This window comes from Pristis pectinata, chromosome 18 (assembly GCF_009764475.1).
Source record: "Pristis pectinata isolate sPriPec2 chromosome 18, sPriPec2.1.pri, whole genome shotgun sequence".
Lineage (NCBI taxonomy): Eukaryota > Metazoa > Chordata > Chondrichthyes > Rhinopristiformes > Pristidae > Pristis > Pristis pectinata.
The window spans coordinates 38,280,666-38,298,510 of NC_067422.1; the positions used below are offsets into that span (position 1 = coordinate 38,280,666).

General features: G+C 50.1%; 1 protein-coding gene across 4 annotated transcripts in view; it reads left to right on the forward strand.

Moving 5' to 3' along the window:
• Positions 1-829: 829 nt before the first annotated feature.
• Positions 830-17,845, forward strand: part of itgb4 (integrin, beta 4) — a 110,842-nt gene continuing 93,826 nt past the window's right edge. For 2 of the 4 annotated variants that reach the window (XM_052032778.1, XM_052032781.1), the window contains exons 1-2: positions 830-1,068; positions 16,452-16,518. In XM_052032778.1, coding sequence (XP_051888738.1) covers positions 16,455-16,518 — 64 coding nt within the window. In that variant the 5' untranslated portion in view covers positions 830-1,068; positions 16,452-16,454. Of the gene's footprint in view, positions 1,069-2,914; positions 3,079-16,451; positions 16,519-17,845 lie in introns of those variants that run through there. The other 2 variants (XM_052032779.1, XM_052032780.1) reach the window with 2 other exon arrangements.

Consider the following 17,845-nt stretch of genomic DNA (forward strand, 5'->3'; position numbering starts at 1 on the left):
GCCACGTACAGCTGTGGAGGCCTGATCATTGGGGGTGTTTAAGGAGGAGATTGATAGGTATCTAGTTAGTCGAGGTATATGGGGAAAAGGCCGGGAATCTTGTGAACCAGGGAGTCACAGAGAGAGTGGTCCCTGACCAAAGCAGAAAAGGGTGAGGAGGGGACGATCTGGCTGGTGGTGGGATCACCCTGTAGCTGGAGGAAGTGTGGAAAAATGATGCGCTGAGTGCAGAGGCTGGAAGGGTGAAAGGTGGGGACCAACGGCCCGGGGGGTGAGCAGAATGGCGGGAGATAGGGATGTGGATCAAGGGCTCCACTAACCAGAGTGGGGAAGGGCAGAGCAGGCTCTAAGGGCCGAGTATCTCGATCCGCTTCCATTGGGTTGTTTTGGAGTCCAAGATCTTTCATTCGAACTGGATCTAGAGGCACAGGAGGAGGGGGCAGGTTATTTTGGGAGGGTGTGTGAGTTCGGGGCCCGGGTCGGGGTCAGACAGAACATTGTCACCGCTTCCCCGAGTGGGGGGACTGGGGCAGCAGCCCGGGGGTGGGGGGTTGTAGCCGCGGCCCCGGGGAGGATGAAGGCGCTGCCCGGGCGCGGTTGGGACCGGGAGGGGTGCGGGTCTGACCCCTGTCCCGGAGCGGAGGGGGCTGCTTCACCCGCACCCTCCCGGGAGCCGCCCGGGTCCCAGGACATTCGCCAAACCCGCGGGCGTCCCGCAGACTGTGTGCGGGACCGCAGCCTCCCGGCAAGGGTTCCGCAGTCTCCCTGCGGGGAAAGCGAGCCGTGCAGGGGAAGATCCCACAGGTAACTGGCAGGTTAGCTGATTCGCCCGGTTTGCGGAACCGCTGGGCTCCTGGCTGCGGGACGTTGCGCGGACTTTGGCTGCGGCCGTGGGCGGGGTGTCCCGCGGGAGGTTGGGGGGAGGCGGTGGAGGAGGCGGCGGCGGCGCCGGTCCTGCCCGTGCAGGTGAAGTGCGGAGATGCCGCAGTTCGTCAGCAGCGGAAGCCGAGTCCACAGCACCAGGTGCGGGCCGGAGGCAAAGTCACCGGGACTCACGGACGGAGGGAGGTAGGAGAGGGGAAGGGAGAGGTGGGGAGAGGGGAAGGGAGAGGTGGGGAGAGGGGAAGGGAGAGGTGGGGAGGGGGGAGAGGAGGGGGGAGAGGAGGGGGGAGAGGAGGGAGGAGGGGGGAGAGGAGGGAGGAGGGGGGAGAGGGGAGAGGAGGGGGGAGAGCGGGGGTGGGGATGGGGATGGGGAGGGGTTGAGGAGGAGAGAGGGATGAGAAGAAGAGGGGAGGAGAGGAGGGGAGAGGGGGAGGAAGAGGAGAAGGGGAGGGGAGGGGGGAGGGGGAGGGGAGGGGAGGGGGAGAGGGAGGGGAGGGGAGGGGGAGAGGGAGGGGAGGGGAGGGGGAGAGGGAGAGGGAGAGGAGGGGTGAGCGTTGTCCCGAGTGGTTTGGGGTCCCGTGAGTTGGGTGGTGATTTGGGGGTTTGGGTCTGAGTGCCTCCCACCCGTGGGACGGAGACACCTTTCCGTTTGGGGGTGGTGGTGGGGGGGGGGAGCGGGGGGTGTTTATAGCCCGGGCACCGGAGAGGGCGGCTACAAACTGCCCGGCTCCGGGCTGTGGATCGGGGGCGGGAGGGCGCGTGTCTGTCCCCTGTCCCGGAGCGGGTCGACGGGGTGGCTTCACCCGCGCCCACCCTCCCTGAACCGACCGTCCCGCAGAGCGTGTGCGGGACTGCAGTCTCCGGGTGAGAGTTGTGCGGCTCACGGGACCCTGTGGGTGGGAAACGGTTCCCCCCACCCCTCCCGCCGGGAACACGGGGTGGGGGGGGTCCTGGGGGATCCCGAGGGACCCAACCGGAGAACAGCGGGAACACTGATCAACCAATCGCTCCGGGGTCTGTCACTGGGGGGAGAGTGGGTGAGGGGTCTGTCAGTAGGGGGAGAGTGGGTGAGGGGTCTGTCAGTGGGGGGAGAGTGGGTGAGGGGTCTGTCAGTGGGGGGAGAGTGGGTGAGGGGGCGGTCAGTGGGGAGAGAGTTTATCTGGGGTCTTTCAGTGGGGGCGATGTATTTTCCTGAGCTCAGGCACTGAGACCCTTTAAGGGACAAACCCCTTGTGCCAGGAACCAGTGGTGTTAATGCATTCCTGTGAAGTGAATCTGCCTCCTGGCTCATAGAGTCATACAGCAAACAGGCCCTTCAGCCCACCTCGTGCATGCCGACCGAGATGCTCCATCCAAGCCAGTCCCACTTGCCAGCATTTGGTCTATAACCTTTCCTATCCATGTACCTGTCCAACTGTCTTTTAAATTTTGTTGTTGTACCTGCCTCAACCACTTCTGGCAGCTCTTTCCACACACGTAGCACCCTTTGTGTAAAAAAGATGTTGCCCCTCAAGTTCCTATTAAATCTTTCCCCTCTCACCTTAAACCTATGCCCTCCAGTTCAGTTGGGCCAAGGGCCTGTGTTGGTGGACGGATGACGTGTTTGTACCTCGCCCACAGGATGGGTTCCTGCTGCAGGAACCTGGGGCAGTTCTTGTCGTCTGTTCGGTTGCACCGTAGGACCCCTCAGCACATTTGACACTTTGAAAGTTGTGGTTTCTGGGCACAGACAACTGCTGCATCCACAGAATACCTCCAGTCAGTGAGGTTCAGGCCACTGGTGCCCCAGTTTCTGCTGATGTTGGTTAATGGTTAAGTATTGCCGAGGAAAATTCTCAGCAGAGAAAGCTCAGCAAGTCAGGCAGTATCTACGGAAAGAGAAACAGTTAATGTCTCAGGGCTGAGAAAAGTTAGAAATCAGACGTGGTTTAATTTGCAGTGAAGGGGGAGGGGTGGAGCGAACAGAGGGAGTGTCGGTAATCGGGTGGAGACCAGTGGTTGCTGGATGACACAAGAGGCTGCGTCAGCTGAGCGAGGGTGGTGAAGGATTGTTAAGTGCAGCTTTTCTGTCTGGAGGAGATGTAAGCAGAAGGTGAATGAATTCCGATAGAGTGTGGAAGAATTAGTGGAACTGTGCAATCTGAAATAAAACGCTGGAAATACTTGGAAGGTGAGGGAAATAAAGTAACGTTTCAGGTTAGTGATCTGTCATCAGAACGGGCTGGTTATCTGAACTTATGGAACTTAATGTTGAGTCCTGATGGTGAGATTTCCTTGACACAAGTTGAGGTGTTATGTTGGGTTTCATTGAGGCAATGTTAGACAGCAAGGACGAGAGTAAGTATTCTGCAAAACAGCCACCCAGTCTGCATGTAGGTTCTCCAGTGGAGAGGAGACCACATTATGAGCTCTGAATGCAGTACACTAAATCGTATGAAGCACAAGTGAGAATTGCTACTTCACCTGGAAGGAGTGTTTGTGACTCTGGATGGTGAGAAGGGAGCAGATAAAAGGGCAGAGGTTGCATCTCCTGTGGTTAAATGGGAGAGTGGTGTAAGATGAGGTGCGGGGTGAAAGTGAACCAGAGAGGCGCTGCTTTGTAATGCTGAAAGGAAGGGAAAGGCAAGATGTGTCCCGTGGTGGAATCTTGTTGAAGGCGGCGGAAATTATGGAAGGTTATCTATTGAATGTGGAGGCTGGCGGGGCAGAAGGTGAGGGCAAGGGAGCCTTATCCTTGTTCTAGCTGGGAAGAGAGGGGTTGGGAACAGAAGTGCAGGGAATAATGGAGAGGCTGTAACTCTGGCAGAGGGAAGGTCGGACTTACAGAGAAAGGTAAACCTCAGGAGCACTGGTGAATGAACTTGAGTCCTTGTAGGAAGCAGGGTGCAGTCCAGGAGGTGTGAGAGTCTGTGGGCTGGTAATAGATGGTTGTTGTTCACTGTTCTCTGAAGTGGAGGTAGAAAAATTGCGAATGGGGAGATTCAAAGATCAGAGTATATGATGTGAAATTCATTGTTTTGTGACAGCAGTACAGTGCAAAGACATAAAATTAATATAAATCACAAAAATAAATAAATAGTGCAAAAAAAGGGCATACTAGGTAGTGTTAATCTGATGGCAGAGGGGAAGAAGCTGTTTCTGGATCATTGAGTGTGGGTCTTCAGCCTCCTGTACCTCCTCCCTGATGGTAGTAATGAGAAGAGGGCATGTCCTGGATGGCGAGGGTCCTCAGTGATGGATGCTGCCTTCTTGAGGCACCGCCTCTTGAAGATGTCCTTGATAGAGGGAAGGGTTGTGTCCGTGATGGAGCTGGCTATAGCCCTCGGAGCCTCTTGTGATCCTGTGTATTGGAGGCTCCATACCAGGCGGTGATGCAACCAGTCAGAATGCTCTCCACCGTACATCTTATAGAAATCTGTAAGATGGGCTATGTGACACTGGGAGCAGGGAGGAACTTGCAGCAAAAGCATTGAAGCTTTGAGTTCCACAGCTAATATAGTTAGCAATGTAAAGGGCCAGGCCTGAGCTGGACTGAAACAGGGCTTGGGCCATGTGACTTCCCATAGCCGCACCTTTTGATCTGGCTTCGGGGAGTGTTGAAGGAAAAGTTGTTCGTTGTGAGATTAGACTGTTCTCTCTGGACCTTCAGAGGCTGAGGGAATGACCTGATAGAACTGATAGAGGCACAAATAGGCTGGATAGAGTCTTTCTCCCCAGATAATAGAGGGCATAGCTTTTAGATGAGATGGGGAAAGTTTAGAGATTTATCAGGCAAGTTTTTTTTTACATAGAGAGTGGTGGGTGCCTGGAACACGCTGCGAGGGCAGATACAATAGTGATGCTTAAGAGGCATGTAGGCAGGCACGTGAATGGGCAGGGGATGGAGGGATATGGATCATGTGGTATTAGTTTAATTTGGCGTCATGGTCGGCACAGACATCATGGGCTGAAGGGCCTGTTCCTGTGCTGTACCGTTCTACGTTCTATGAGAGAAGTTCAGTCAGGTGAGGGAGTGTGGTGGCAGAGGTTGGACCTCTGTTCAGGGAAGAAGTGGGGGGCCCACGGGCTGTGCTGGTGTGGGGTGGAGGTGGAAGGACATTGGATGTTGATGGGGAAAATGAGACATCTGGGTCCAGGGAACTGTTAAAGTGGCTGGGGCATCGGGCGTGAAGCAGACAAGACCAGGGAGAGTGAATCGATAAAGGAGTAGTGTCCGTGGGGCAAGAACGGGGACTGAAATTGTGTGTCCATCAGGGCAGAACTACTTGTGGACCCTGGGGAGGAGAGGAGCACAGGCCAAGAGTGGCTGAGGGACTGAAGCTGGAGCTGTGGAGGGAAGATCTCCAGAGGAAATGGGTCAATGTCTGGGAGACATTTGGATCATTTTAGTTTTAGATTTTTGGATCATTGGGATCTCTTCTGGAGAAGGTGGGACCTGTACAGAGAGGACGGGTTACACCCGAACCTGAGGGGGGCCAATATCCTTGCAGCCAGGTTTGCTAGGGTGGTTCAGGAGGGTTTAAACTAGATTGTGAGGGGGAAGGGAACCGGAGGAGTAGGTCAGGGGAAGAAGGGGATGGGGAAAAGTCAGATCTGACAGGTAGAGAGGCTTTGAGGATGGAGAGGCAGAGTACAGGCTATAAAAGTAGTAAGGTGGATGGGCTAAAGTACTTAAATGCAAGAAGCATCATGAATAAAGCAGATGAACTGAGAGCTTGGATAAGTACATGGGATTATGATATTGTGGCTGTTACAGAGACATGGCTGACATCAGGGCAGGAATGGATATTGAATATTCCTGGTTTTTAGTGTTTTAAAAGGGATGGGGGGGGGAGAAGAGGAGGAGGGGTGGCGATACTGGTCAGGGACACTGTTACAGCTGCAGAAAGGGTGGATAATGTGGAAGGATCCTCTCTAGAGTCAATATGGGTGGAAGTTAGGAACAGGAAAGGGGTAGTTACCCTCCTGGGAGTATTCTATAGGCCCCCCAGTAGCAGTAGGGATACTGAGGAGCAGGTTGGGAGGCAGTTTTTGGAGAGATTCTAAAATAACAGGGTCATTATAATGGGAGACTTCAACTATCCAAATATTGATTGGCACCTACTTAGTGCCAAAGGTTTAGACGGGGGGCAGTTTGTTAAGTGTGTCCAGGATGGATTCCTGACACAGTATGTTGACAGGCCGACTAGAGGGAATGCCGTATTAGATCTAGTTTTAGGTAATGAACCGGGTCAGGTGACAGATTAATCGGAGGGTGAGCATTTGGGAGACAGTGACCATTGCTCCATAACCTTTAGAATTGTCATGGACGGGGTAGGAGCAAAGAGGACGGGAAGATATTTAATTGGGGAAAGGTGAATTATGAGGCTATAAGGCGAGAACTTGAGAGTGTAAATTGGGATGACATTTTTGAAGGGAAATGTACTATGGAGATGTGGTCGATGTTCAGGGATCTTTTGCAGGATGTTAGGGATAAATTTGTCCTGGTGAGGCAGAGAAGGAATGGTAGGGTGAAGGAACCGTGGGTGACGAGAGAGGTGGAACAACTAGTTAGGAAGAAGAGGGCAGCATACATAAGGTGTAAGCAGCAAGGATCAGACAGGGCTCGTGAGGAATATAGGGTAGCAAGGCGGGAACTTAAGAAGGGGCTGAGGAGAGCGAGAAGGGGACATGAAAAGGCTTTGGCGAGTAGGGTTAAGGAGAATCCCAAGGCTTTTTCTCGTATGTAAAGAGCAGAAGGATGGCTCAGGTAAAGGTAGGTCCGATTAAAGACAAAGGTGGGAAGATGTGCCTGGAAGCTGTGGAAGTGGGTGAGGTTCTCAATGAATACTTCTCTTCAGTATTCACCAAGGAGAGGGGTCTTGATGACACTGAGGACAGTGTTGGTGAGGGTAATGTTCTGGAGTATGTAGATATCAAGAGAGAGGATGTGTTGGAGCTGTTAGAAAATATTAGGACAGATAAGTCCCCAGGGCCTGACGAAATATTCCCCAGGCTGCTTTGTGAGGTGAGGGAGGAGATTGCTGAACCATTGGTTAGGATCTTTGAGTCCTCGTTGTCCACGGGGATGGTACTGGAGGATTGGAGGGTGGCAAATGTTGTCCCTTATTCAAAAAAGGTAGTAGGGATAGTGCAGGGAATTACAGACCGGCGAGCCTTACATCTGTGGTAGGTAAGCTGTTAGAAAGGATTCTAAGAGATAGGATCTATGAGCATTTAGAGAATCATGGACTGATTAGGGACAGCCAGCATGGCTTTGTGAAGGGAAGATCATGTCTCACAAGCCTGATAGGGTTCTTTGAGGAGGTGACCAGGCAGATTGATGAGGGTAGTGCAGTAGATGTGGTCTACATGGATTTTTAAGGCGTTTGATAAGGTTCCGTATGGTAGGCTTCTTCAGAAGGTCAGAGGCCAAGGGATCCAGGGAGGCTTGGTCGTGTGGATTGGGAATTGGCTTGCCTGTAGAAAGCAGAGGGTTGTGGTGGAGGGAGTGCATTCGGATTGGAGGGCTGTGACTAGTGGTGTCCCAAAGGAATCGGTTCTGGGACCTCTACTTTTTGTGATATTTATTAATGACTTAGCTGTGGGGGTGGAAGGCTGGGTTAGCAAGTTTGCAGATGACACAAAGATGGGTGGTGTTGTGGATAGTGTGGAGGGCTGTCAAAGCTTGCAGAGGGATATTGATAGGATGCAGAGCTGGGCTGAGAAGTGGCAGATGGAGTTCAATCCGGAGAAGTGTGAGGTGGTACACTTTGGAAGGACAAACTCCAAGGCGGAGTACAAGGTTAATGACAGGATTCTGTAGAGGAGCAGAGGGATCTGGGGGTTCATATCCACAGAGCACTGAAAGTTGCCTCACAGGTGGATAGGGTAGTTAAGAAAGCTTATGGGATGTTAGCTTTCATAAGTTGTGGGATCGAGTTTAAGAGCCACGAAGTAATGATGCAGCTTTACAAAACTCTGGTTAGGCCACACTTAGAGTACTGTGTCCAGCTCTGGTTGCCTCGTTATCGGAAGGATGTGGAGACATTGGAAAAGGTGCAGAGGAGATTTATCAGGATGCTGCCTGGATTAGAGAATATGGATTATGAGGAGAGACTAAAGGAGCTAGGGCTTTACTCATTGGAGAGAAGGAGAATGAGAGGAGACATGATAGAGGTGTACAAGATATTGAGAGGAATAGATAGAGTGGACAGCCAGCACCTCTTTCCCAGGGCACCAATGCTCAAGACGAGAGGGCATGGCTTTAAGGTCATGGGTGGGAGGTTCAGGGGAGATGTCAGGGGGAGGTTTTTCACCCAGAGAGTGGTTGGTGCATGGAATGTGCTGCCTGGGGCGGTGATGGAGGTTGATACATTGGTCAAGTTCAAGAGATTGTTAGATAAGCATATGGAGGAATTTAAGATAGAGGGATATGTGAGAGGAAGGGGTTAGATAGTTTTAGGTGTGGTTTGAAGGGCGGCACAACATGGTGGACCGAAGGGCCTGTATTGTGCTGTACTGTTCTATGGTTCTATGGTTGTATGGAGATGCTGATGTTCAGTGGTGGGGTCATGGTCCTGAGGGAGATAGGTTGGTAAATAACAGCAGCACCACAAGTGTCAGCAGGTTTGACAATGTTTGGATCACACACTAACAGACAGACCAGGAGCGGCAGTGAACCTCCACATCTTTAATCCCATCTGATTGGAACCCAACTCCACATTCCTATCTCCCTCGGCAACCTTTCACCCACTTGCTTATCAACAACCTCTGCCTTAAAAATATTCAAGGATTCTGCTTCCACCGCCCTTTCAGAAAGTTCCAAATACACATGGCCCTCATGGAAAAAAATTCGCCTCATCTCTGGCTAATGTAGCTGACTGCTCATTGTTCAGCAGTGGAACAGGCCAAGGGGTGGGTGCAGGGATGCTTCGGGGGTGGGGTGGGGGGGGATAGAGATCTACTGAGTGAGTGGGTGAGAGCGTGGCAGAGGGAATACAAGGCAGAGGAATGTGAACTCATCCACTTTGGTGCTCAAAATGGGAAAATGTAGTTAAATGCTGAGAGATGTCTGTGTGTCATAGAAGCAGTCACAGAGGTGCAGCATGGAATCAGGCCTTTCAGCCCATCAAATTCATGCTGAGCATCAACCACCCATTTATACTAGTCCCACATTAACCCCATGTTTTTTTATTCCCCACAATCCCCCCAGATTCTACCATTCCCCTATCCACTGGGGCAATTTACAGCGGCCAATTAACCTACCTAACCTGCACGTCTCTGGGAGGTTGGAGGAAACTGGAGCACCCGGGGGAAACACACGCGGTCACAGGGAGAACGTGCAAACTCCGCACAGACGGCACCAGAGATCAGATTTGAACCCGGGTCGCCTGTGCTGGGAGGCAGTAACTCCACTAGCTGCACCACACTGCTGCCTTACAAGTCGCTGAAAGGCAGCATGTAGGAGCGAATGGTCTGTCAGCCTATATCAGGACAGTATTTGAACGTAGGAGTAAGGAAGTCTTATTACAATAACCTGGAGCCTTGGTGAGGCTGCTCCTGGAGCATTGTGTACAGTTCTGGTCATCTTACCTCAAAAAGAAAGCCCTTGCCACAGAGGGAGCACAGCATGGGTTTACCAGACTGCTTCTGGAGATGGCAGATCTGCGATTGAGGAGGCAGGGACTGTGCTCTCTGGAGTTTGGAAAAATGACAGGAAACCTCATCAGAACCTACAGCATTTTTAAAAAGCTCAACAGGTTAGTTGCAGTGAGGGTGTTTTTTCTTCCTGGTTGAAGCATCTCGGGCCAGGGGCTGCTGTCTCAGGATAAAGGGCGGGCCATTGTGGCGGGCTGTGGAGTCTCAGTGACTGGGTTCATTCAAAGCAGGGATCTGTAGATTTCTGGGCATTAAGTGAGAGATATGGGAGGATGCACGAACATGGTGCGGAGGTAGAAGATCAGTCGTAATGTCAATGAATGGTGGAGCAGACATGAAGCGCCAAATGCCCTGTTCCTGCTTCTTATGTCCTTAGAGCAGTTAGTTCTTCATTCTCCCTCAAGAGAATGAGATCATCTCCAGACTCACCCTTCAAGATTCCTTGGGATCTTTTATGTTTCAATCAGGTTCCCTTTCACTCCGCTAAACTATATTGGACACAAATCTAGTCCATCCAACATTTCCTCATAAAACAATCCAGCCATCCTAGGTACTAGTCTGGTAGACCTTCTCTGAACCATTTCCAAATCGTTAACGCCCTTCCTTCAATAAGTAGATGAAGCGCTGTACACAGTCCTCCAGATGTGGTCTCACCAATAACCTCCCTTCTTTTGTGTTCTGTTTCCCCCACAATAATCAATAACAATAGCTTTACTAATTATGTGCTGTAATTGCACATTAGTCTTTGGTCAATCACTAGGTCTCCCAGATCCCTTTGCAGTCTCTTATCATTTAGATTATATGTTTTTACAATTTCCCTGCAAAATTGATAATTTGACATTTTTCCCCATTGGACCTCTCGCTTCACCTATCTATATCCCTCTGTAGCCTCCTGCTATTTTCTTCACAACTTTCTTTCCCACCTAGTTTTGTCGTTATTAACTTAACAACCAGACCTTCAGAGTCTTCATCAAATTGATATAAATAATTTATGAGAAGTTGATCCCTCAGCACTGTTTCAACTTGCCAGGTTCGGCTGACTCTTTGTTTCCTGTTAGCCGGCCACTCACTATCCAAGCCACCGTGTTACCTCCTCCATTAGTTTCCACGATAACCTTGGATAAGGCACTTCATCAAATGCCTTCTGGAAATGCAAGGACGGTACATCCACTGGTTCCTCTTTACCCACAGTACATGTTACTTCAAAACACTCCAATTGGCAGGTCAAACATGACTTCCCTTTCACAAAACCCTTGCCCAATTACTTTCAGTTTTTCTATATGTCCTGCTATAAACTCTAATAATAGCTTCTGACGTTTTCCCTATGACAGATGTTATGCTAACCAACCTGTAGTTTCCTGCTTTCTGTCTCCTCCCTAGTTGAATATTTGCTATTTGTCCATCCAATGGATCCTTACATGAATCTAGAGAATTCTGGAACATTAAAACCAACACGTTCACCATCTCATTAGCCTCTTCTTCTAAGACCCAAGCGTGAAGTCTATTAGGACCTGGAGACTTGTCAGCCCAGAGCTCCACCAATTCATTGTAATTTTCCTGAAACTGAGTTCCTCACTTCCTTCCAATTCCTGACTTAGAGCTATTCCTGAGATTGTATATTGTGAAGACTGAGAAAAAAACCTGTTTAATTCATTTGCCATCTCCTTTAATGTTATTAGATCCCAAGGCTGACTTTCTAAAGGACCAGTGCTGTGTCTGTGTGTGTATGTCTCTCTCCATCTCCACCTCTGACACCGTGATTCAAGTCTGTCTAAATGACATTGATATAAACTTCCCTTTTTCGTTGACTGGCAGAGTCCTCCAGGGTGTGAGTTGGGGCAGGCTCCATCCTGCTCACTAAGGAGTGGGGCCCACTGTCTGTCTGGCCCTTCTGCACAGCATACAGAAGAAATGAACTGTGAAAGTCTTCTTTCTGGCACACTAGAAGGTGCTCTTCAACTCTGGGTGTTTTGGGCTGGACCTACCCTCAATAGATGCAACAAAAGTAGAAGACAGATCGTTCTGTATTCTACTGACATCAATGAAGGATGGTTATCTGTTACTTTGCTTGGGAAATGATCTGAAATGGTAGAGATTGCTTTAAGGATAATCAATCCCGAAAATCCTCCCAAGCTCAGAAAGTTCCTAGATGATAAAAGGGATTATTTGTTTCATGAAAAGAGTTGGTGCCAGATTTAAGTGCCAACTGCTCAATCTTGTCTCCGTGTTGTTGTCTAACCCCCATACACTGGCAAGTGAGCAGATACAAGCTAGGATTTGTCTTCTCCCAAATGTGGCATGGGCAGGCACGATAGTGTAGCGGTTAGCGTAACGCTATTACAGCGCCAGCGACCCGGGTTCAATTCCCGCTGCTGTCTGTAAGGAGTTTGTACGTTCTCCCCATGTCTGTGTGAGTTTCCTCTGGGTGCTCCGGTTTCCTCCCACATTCCAAAGACGTACGGGTTAGGAAGTTGTGGGCATGCTAGGTTGGCGCCGGAAGTGTGGCGACACTTGCGGGCTGTCCCCAGAACACTCTACAAAAGATGCATTTCACTGTGTGTTTCGATGTACATGTGACTAATAAAGATCTTATCTTCTTACCTTTCCCATTGCCTCAGTGGAGATCAGTTACTGCAGGGCAGCAGAGTGACACAGTTAGGAGAGCCGCTGTCTCACACCACCAGAGAACTGGGCTCGATCCTGATCTTTGGTGCAGTGTGTGTGGAGTTTGCATGTTCTCCCTGTGACCTTGTGGGTTTCCTTCAGGTGCTCCAGTCTCCTCCCATACCCCAAAGACGTGCAGGTTGGTAGGTCAATTGGTCACTGTAAGTTGCCCCTAGTGTGTAGCTGAGTGGCAGAATCTGGGGAGAATTGATGAAAATGTGGGTAGAATAGGTTCCAGAGGAAAAATCAGTGAAGGAATGGGACTGCTCTGGTAGTGGTATAGACTCGATGGGCTGAAAGGCTTCCTATACTGTGAGGAATCAAGTGTAGACACAGAAGTGAGGCATTCAACCTGTCTGCCCCAGCTTCTCACCTCTACGCTGTTTCTGGCGGAAGCGTGAATGAGCAGAGAAGTGGATCCAGGGCAGAAAACACCAAACACAAGGGGGGTGGTTGTGGGAGATGCCTGAGGCTCACCAAGCTGGCCTCTGGTCCCCATAGCAGAGGCATCCAAATCCAGAGGGCATGGGTTTAGGGCAAGAGGTAAGTGCTTTCCAGGGAACCTGAGGAAAATCTTTTCAACCGGAGGGTGGTTGGAATCTGGAACCACTGCCTGACGGGGTGCTGGAGGCAGAGACTCCCACAACAGTTAGGAAGTATCTGGACGAGTACTTGAATCACCAAGACATTGTAGGTTACAGAGCAAGTGCTGGTAAATGAGATTAGTAAAGAGACGTACCTGATGGTTGACGTGGAGACGGCAGGCCAAAGGGGCTGTTTCTGTGATGTGCGACCCCACTGTGCCACCGGACCAGGGGATCCAGGCTAATCTCTTGGACTGAACCCTAGGGGCCCAGCAGAGCGAAGAAGGAAACACATTTCTAAAGAGCCAGTAACAAGCCTGGGATGTCACATGGTGCTTCAGTTTCCAGCAAGTGCTTTCTGAGTGGGTCACTGTTATAATGTAGGAAATGAGACAAAGTTTGCAGCAGAATTCCTCGGACGGTAATGTGATGTTCAACTAATCTGCTTCAGTGATGTTGCTTGGACAAGGCATTCTTCAGCTCCCTGAAATAATTCGATGGAATCAATAAAGGAGGGCAGGCAGGACCTCCCCGTCCAAAAGGCAGTCCTTGCCAGAGTGTAGTGTTCCCTCAGTACTGCACTGTCTCTGAGCCAGATGTGCACTTTCAACGTTAAGTTCTAAAACAAGAGGTGGCCGGAATGAATAGCCAGTGCCAGAGCCTCGGGGCATGGCGTATCTGCGATCTGACGTTGAGGTGGATTTCATGTTGTTGGGTCACTGGGGGTATGGTGGCAGGATTCTACAAGTGTGGGATTTGTCTGTGGGGAGCATCCATCGGTTTCCCCTGGGTTGGCCATGGATACAAGGCTGTACAATGAGAAGCCTGATGTGCTGCATGCAAGCACCCAGTGTCATAGCAGCTCTTCCAGCACCTCTGCTTCTGGACAGGCAGGTTGTTCTCAACACCTTTGACAGCCTCGACCAGAGAGGGAGGGGCCCTGAGGCAGGAAGACTGAGCCCAGACATCAGCCACCAGCCAGTTCTCCGTCACAGAGCTAGAACCCACAGTCCTGGACTTTACCCACCATGTCATCAGTGGGCTTTTCGTAACTACCTCTGGGATGGACAAGGCCTCTGTGCAGTCAATAGCATCGCCAGTATCATTGTGATAACCCCACGTGCAGAGTAAACCATGGCACACACACTGGGGTTGGGTGCCTGCTGACCAGATCCATGAGTTACACCTGGTAATTGAGAATACCTTGGCTTAGCTTTCAGTATGCACACAGTATAACTGAACAGATTGTCATCCTGGATTATGGTCTAACACTCAATGTTTGTTTAAAACTTCGGGCTATGTGTTAGATTAAGAAAACTTGGAAAAGAGAATAGCTTTTACTTGACTAATATATTAGCAATCTGAAACTGAGTAGAGTAGGGAGAATAAATGGAGTCTGATTTAAAGGTATTCACATACTTGTAGATACTTGCATTCACTTGATTATAGATTAAGACTTAATTACAATGAAAATCAGACGCTTGTAAACCTGTCATTGAAAATATAAAACCAGGTTTGGTAGGGATGCAGGGCGCATGGATTGTAGTGATTCCATGTGGGAATTGATCGAGACCAGAATGCTTCCAGGCAAACACATCCGGACTAAATCTTTGTACCTTGGAAAACTTGGTCTCAGAAACAGCACAGAAACAGGCCCTTCGGCCCAACTGGTCCACGCTGACCAAGATGCCCATCTAAGCCAGTCCCATTTGCCCACATTTGGCCCATATCCCTCTAAACCTTTCCTATCCATGTACCTGTCCAAGTGCCTTTTAAATGTTGTTGGATGTTGCAGTACGGAAAGGGTTACCTGGTCCGCCTGATCCAGGGTTGGTCCTGCTTGTTGGAGGTGGTCAGAGAGAGGAGGTTGTGACTGTGAGCCAGGAGACCCAGGATGTCCCATGCAGGGATTCTAGGCCCTCAGCCTTTCAACTTCTCCAACAGTTACGTGCTGCTCGCTGCCTGGACCAATAAGGAGAATGGGAGTAGGGGAGTGGCCACTTTGCCTGAGAATGTATGGGGTCGGTGTGACCATAGTGAATGGCAGGACCATGTGGCTGTTTCCTGCTCAGGCTCTATCTTCCCCTCTGGAGCACGGCCTCTGCCACTGAGTGTCTGACTTGAGATTAAGCAGGCCCAGGGTGGGTTATCCTTGGGCAAGTGACTCACTTCCTGACGCCCCAAGGCACAGGGCACAACTCAGGACCATAATGGATTACTCTCTACTTGTCTGGATGAATGCATTTCCAACAGCTCTCAAAATGTTCGATATCATCCAAGATGTAGCAACCTGCCTAACTGGCACCCCATCCACCAACCTGAATATTCGTTCCCTCCACCACTGGCATACAGTCGCTGCTGTTTGTACCCTCTACAAGATGTCTCTCACTCAGATATCTATGACAACACCCACCAAAGATACAACCTCCGTCACTGAGAAGGATGAGAGCCACAGGAACACCACCACATGCAGGTTCCACTCTAGGTCACACACCATCCTGACTTGGAAGTATACCGCCAGTCCTTCATCGTCACTGGGTCAGAATCCTGGAACTCCTCCCCAGTGGGTGCACGTTCACCAGCGGGACTGCAGTGGTTCAGGAAGGGGGCTCACCATTGCCTTCTTGAGGCCACTTAGGGATGGGCAATACACGCCGGCAGCAATGCCCGGTTCTTATAAAGGAATGGAGGAATAGATTGGCACTGGGAGACTCCTGGTGTGGAGTAAATACCAACAGTTGGGTTGAATGGATCTTTTCCATATTCTAGTTTCTCTATGATTCAAGGTACAACTAAGTAAGAAGCAAATGCTTCCATTGAAATAATAGTGAGACCAACAACATATACCGTCACTGAAAGTGTGACAGTGATGGCAAATTCCAGTGATAACACATGCACAATGAAAAGAGTTTGTTGTTTTATGTTATGGAGCCGCAGTCATACAGTGCAGAAACAGGCCCTTCGGCCCACCCTGTCCATACTGACCATCAAGTACCCCTCCACATTAATCCCATTTACCAGCTCTTGGTCCGTCGCCTTGGTGATTCAAGTACTCATCTAGATAATTCTTAAATGTACCTGCCTCCACCCCCAGTGTGTTCCAGGTTGCAACCCTTCTCTGGGTGAAAGAAGCTACACACTAATCTTTTTCTTCTATTTCTTGTTTCCTTTACTTATCTCCCAATTCCATCTTTATTCCCCACTCCATTTCTATTTCTGTATATAATTTGACATTGAATTGGCTGTTCTATTTTAGACTTCCTGGCTAAGACGTTGCCTGCCTCAGTAAGGACATTTCATTCTGATTGTAAAGGGGCCACTCAGCTGCCTGCCCTGTTCACACTCGTCTCAGGTACTTGTAAAGGCCGCTGGGTCAAAATGATCCCAAGTGCAAAAGTCATAGGAAGTTTGTTGGCAACTGCCTGTGTAATGCGTGGGACACCCCATCTATACACTACACAGGACTGAGTCCTGGCTAATGTGGTTCTAGAGAGAGAAAGACTTGTTGGATAGGGTGAGAAAGTGAAGGGCTGGTCTTTGGAAGTGGGTGAAAAGATTATTTCCTGTTCCTAAACTTTATCTCATTATTAAAACAGAAATTATAGATTGAGCTCTTATTTATTGACCAACTGTCCATGTATCTAAAACTGAAATCAGCATTAATCCTTTGTGCTTTAACAGGAAATGGAGCTGTGGAAGATGTGGTTCTCGTTCCTGATCGTTGCTCTGTGGGCAGCTGGCTGCCAGGGTAAGAGAGACTGAGTTTCTCCGTGTATCTGTAACCCCATTCCTGAAATATTTCCACTGAGGAATTCTCTGGTGACCCAGAACTTGCCTGTTCTGAGCAATGGCAGTGCTGCAAGCCCAGGGACCCCCAGTGTTGGGTCTCAGTAGTGGGTTCCTCCCACTATCTGGGCCATGCCCTCTTCTCGATGCTGCCATCAGGCAGGAGGTACAGGAGCCTGAGGACCCACAGCTCAAGTTTCAACAACAGCTTCTTCCCCACTGCCATCAGATTCTTGAATGGGGCAGCATGGTAGCGTAGCAGTTAGCGCGACGCTATTACAGCGCCAGCGATCGGGGTTCGATTCCCGCCGCTGTCTGTAAGGAGTTTGTACGTTCTCCCCGTGTCTGCATGGGTTTCCTCCGGGTGCTCCGGTTTCCTCCCACATTCCAAAGACGTACGGGTAGGGTTAATTGGGTTTAAAATAGGCGGTGCGGACTCGTTGGGCTGGAAGGGCCTGTTACCACGCTGTAAATAAGATTTTTTAAAAAACCCACCTGAAAAACCCCTAACACCACCTCGGACTGTATTTCTTCAAGCAGCTTGGATCGTCCCGAGTAGATCACCAGTGCAATGGAATTCATTTCCAGGTCCCTACACCAGGTGGGAGGCGGGCGGTGATTGGGAGTTGGGAGGAGCTGATCTTGGAGGAGGGGTGTCTTGGAGGCAGGGGGGGGTGGCAATGGAGAGAGGGGTTCAGTATGAGAACAGAGGAAGTGATCGGGAGGGAGGTGAACTGGGAGAGGGCGTGTTGATTGGAAGGGAGGGGGGATGTCAAGAAAGAGGGGGTGTGTAGGGAAGGAAGGGGTGATGAAGGTTTATTATTGTCACTGGTACTGAGGTACAGTGAAAAACTTGTCTTGCATACCGATTGTACAGGTCAATTCATTACACAGTGCAGTTACATTGAGTTAGTACAGAGTGCATTAAGGTAGTACAGGTAAAAACATAACAGTACAGAGTAAAGTGTCACAGCTACAGAGAAAGTGCAGTGCAATAAGGCGCAAGGTCACAACAAGGTAGATTGTGATCAAGGGAGGCTGTTTAGAATGGGGGAGAGGTAACAGAGAGAGAGGAAGGTGTGTACAGGTGAGATGGGGGGTGGACCATGGGGTCAAGGTGAATGGGGAAGTGGTTGGGACGGTGCAAACCGAGTTTGTCAGTCACTTGACCCAAGTAAAGATTTTTTCAGTAGCCTTTCCTGTGTGGTGGCAGTCCCTTCAGTGGTAGGTAGGGTCTGATGTCCCTCTGTACTTCCTGCCCTGTGTTTACTTCCTGATCTGATCCGATT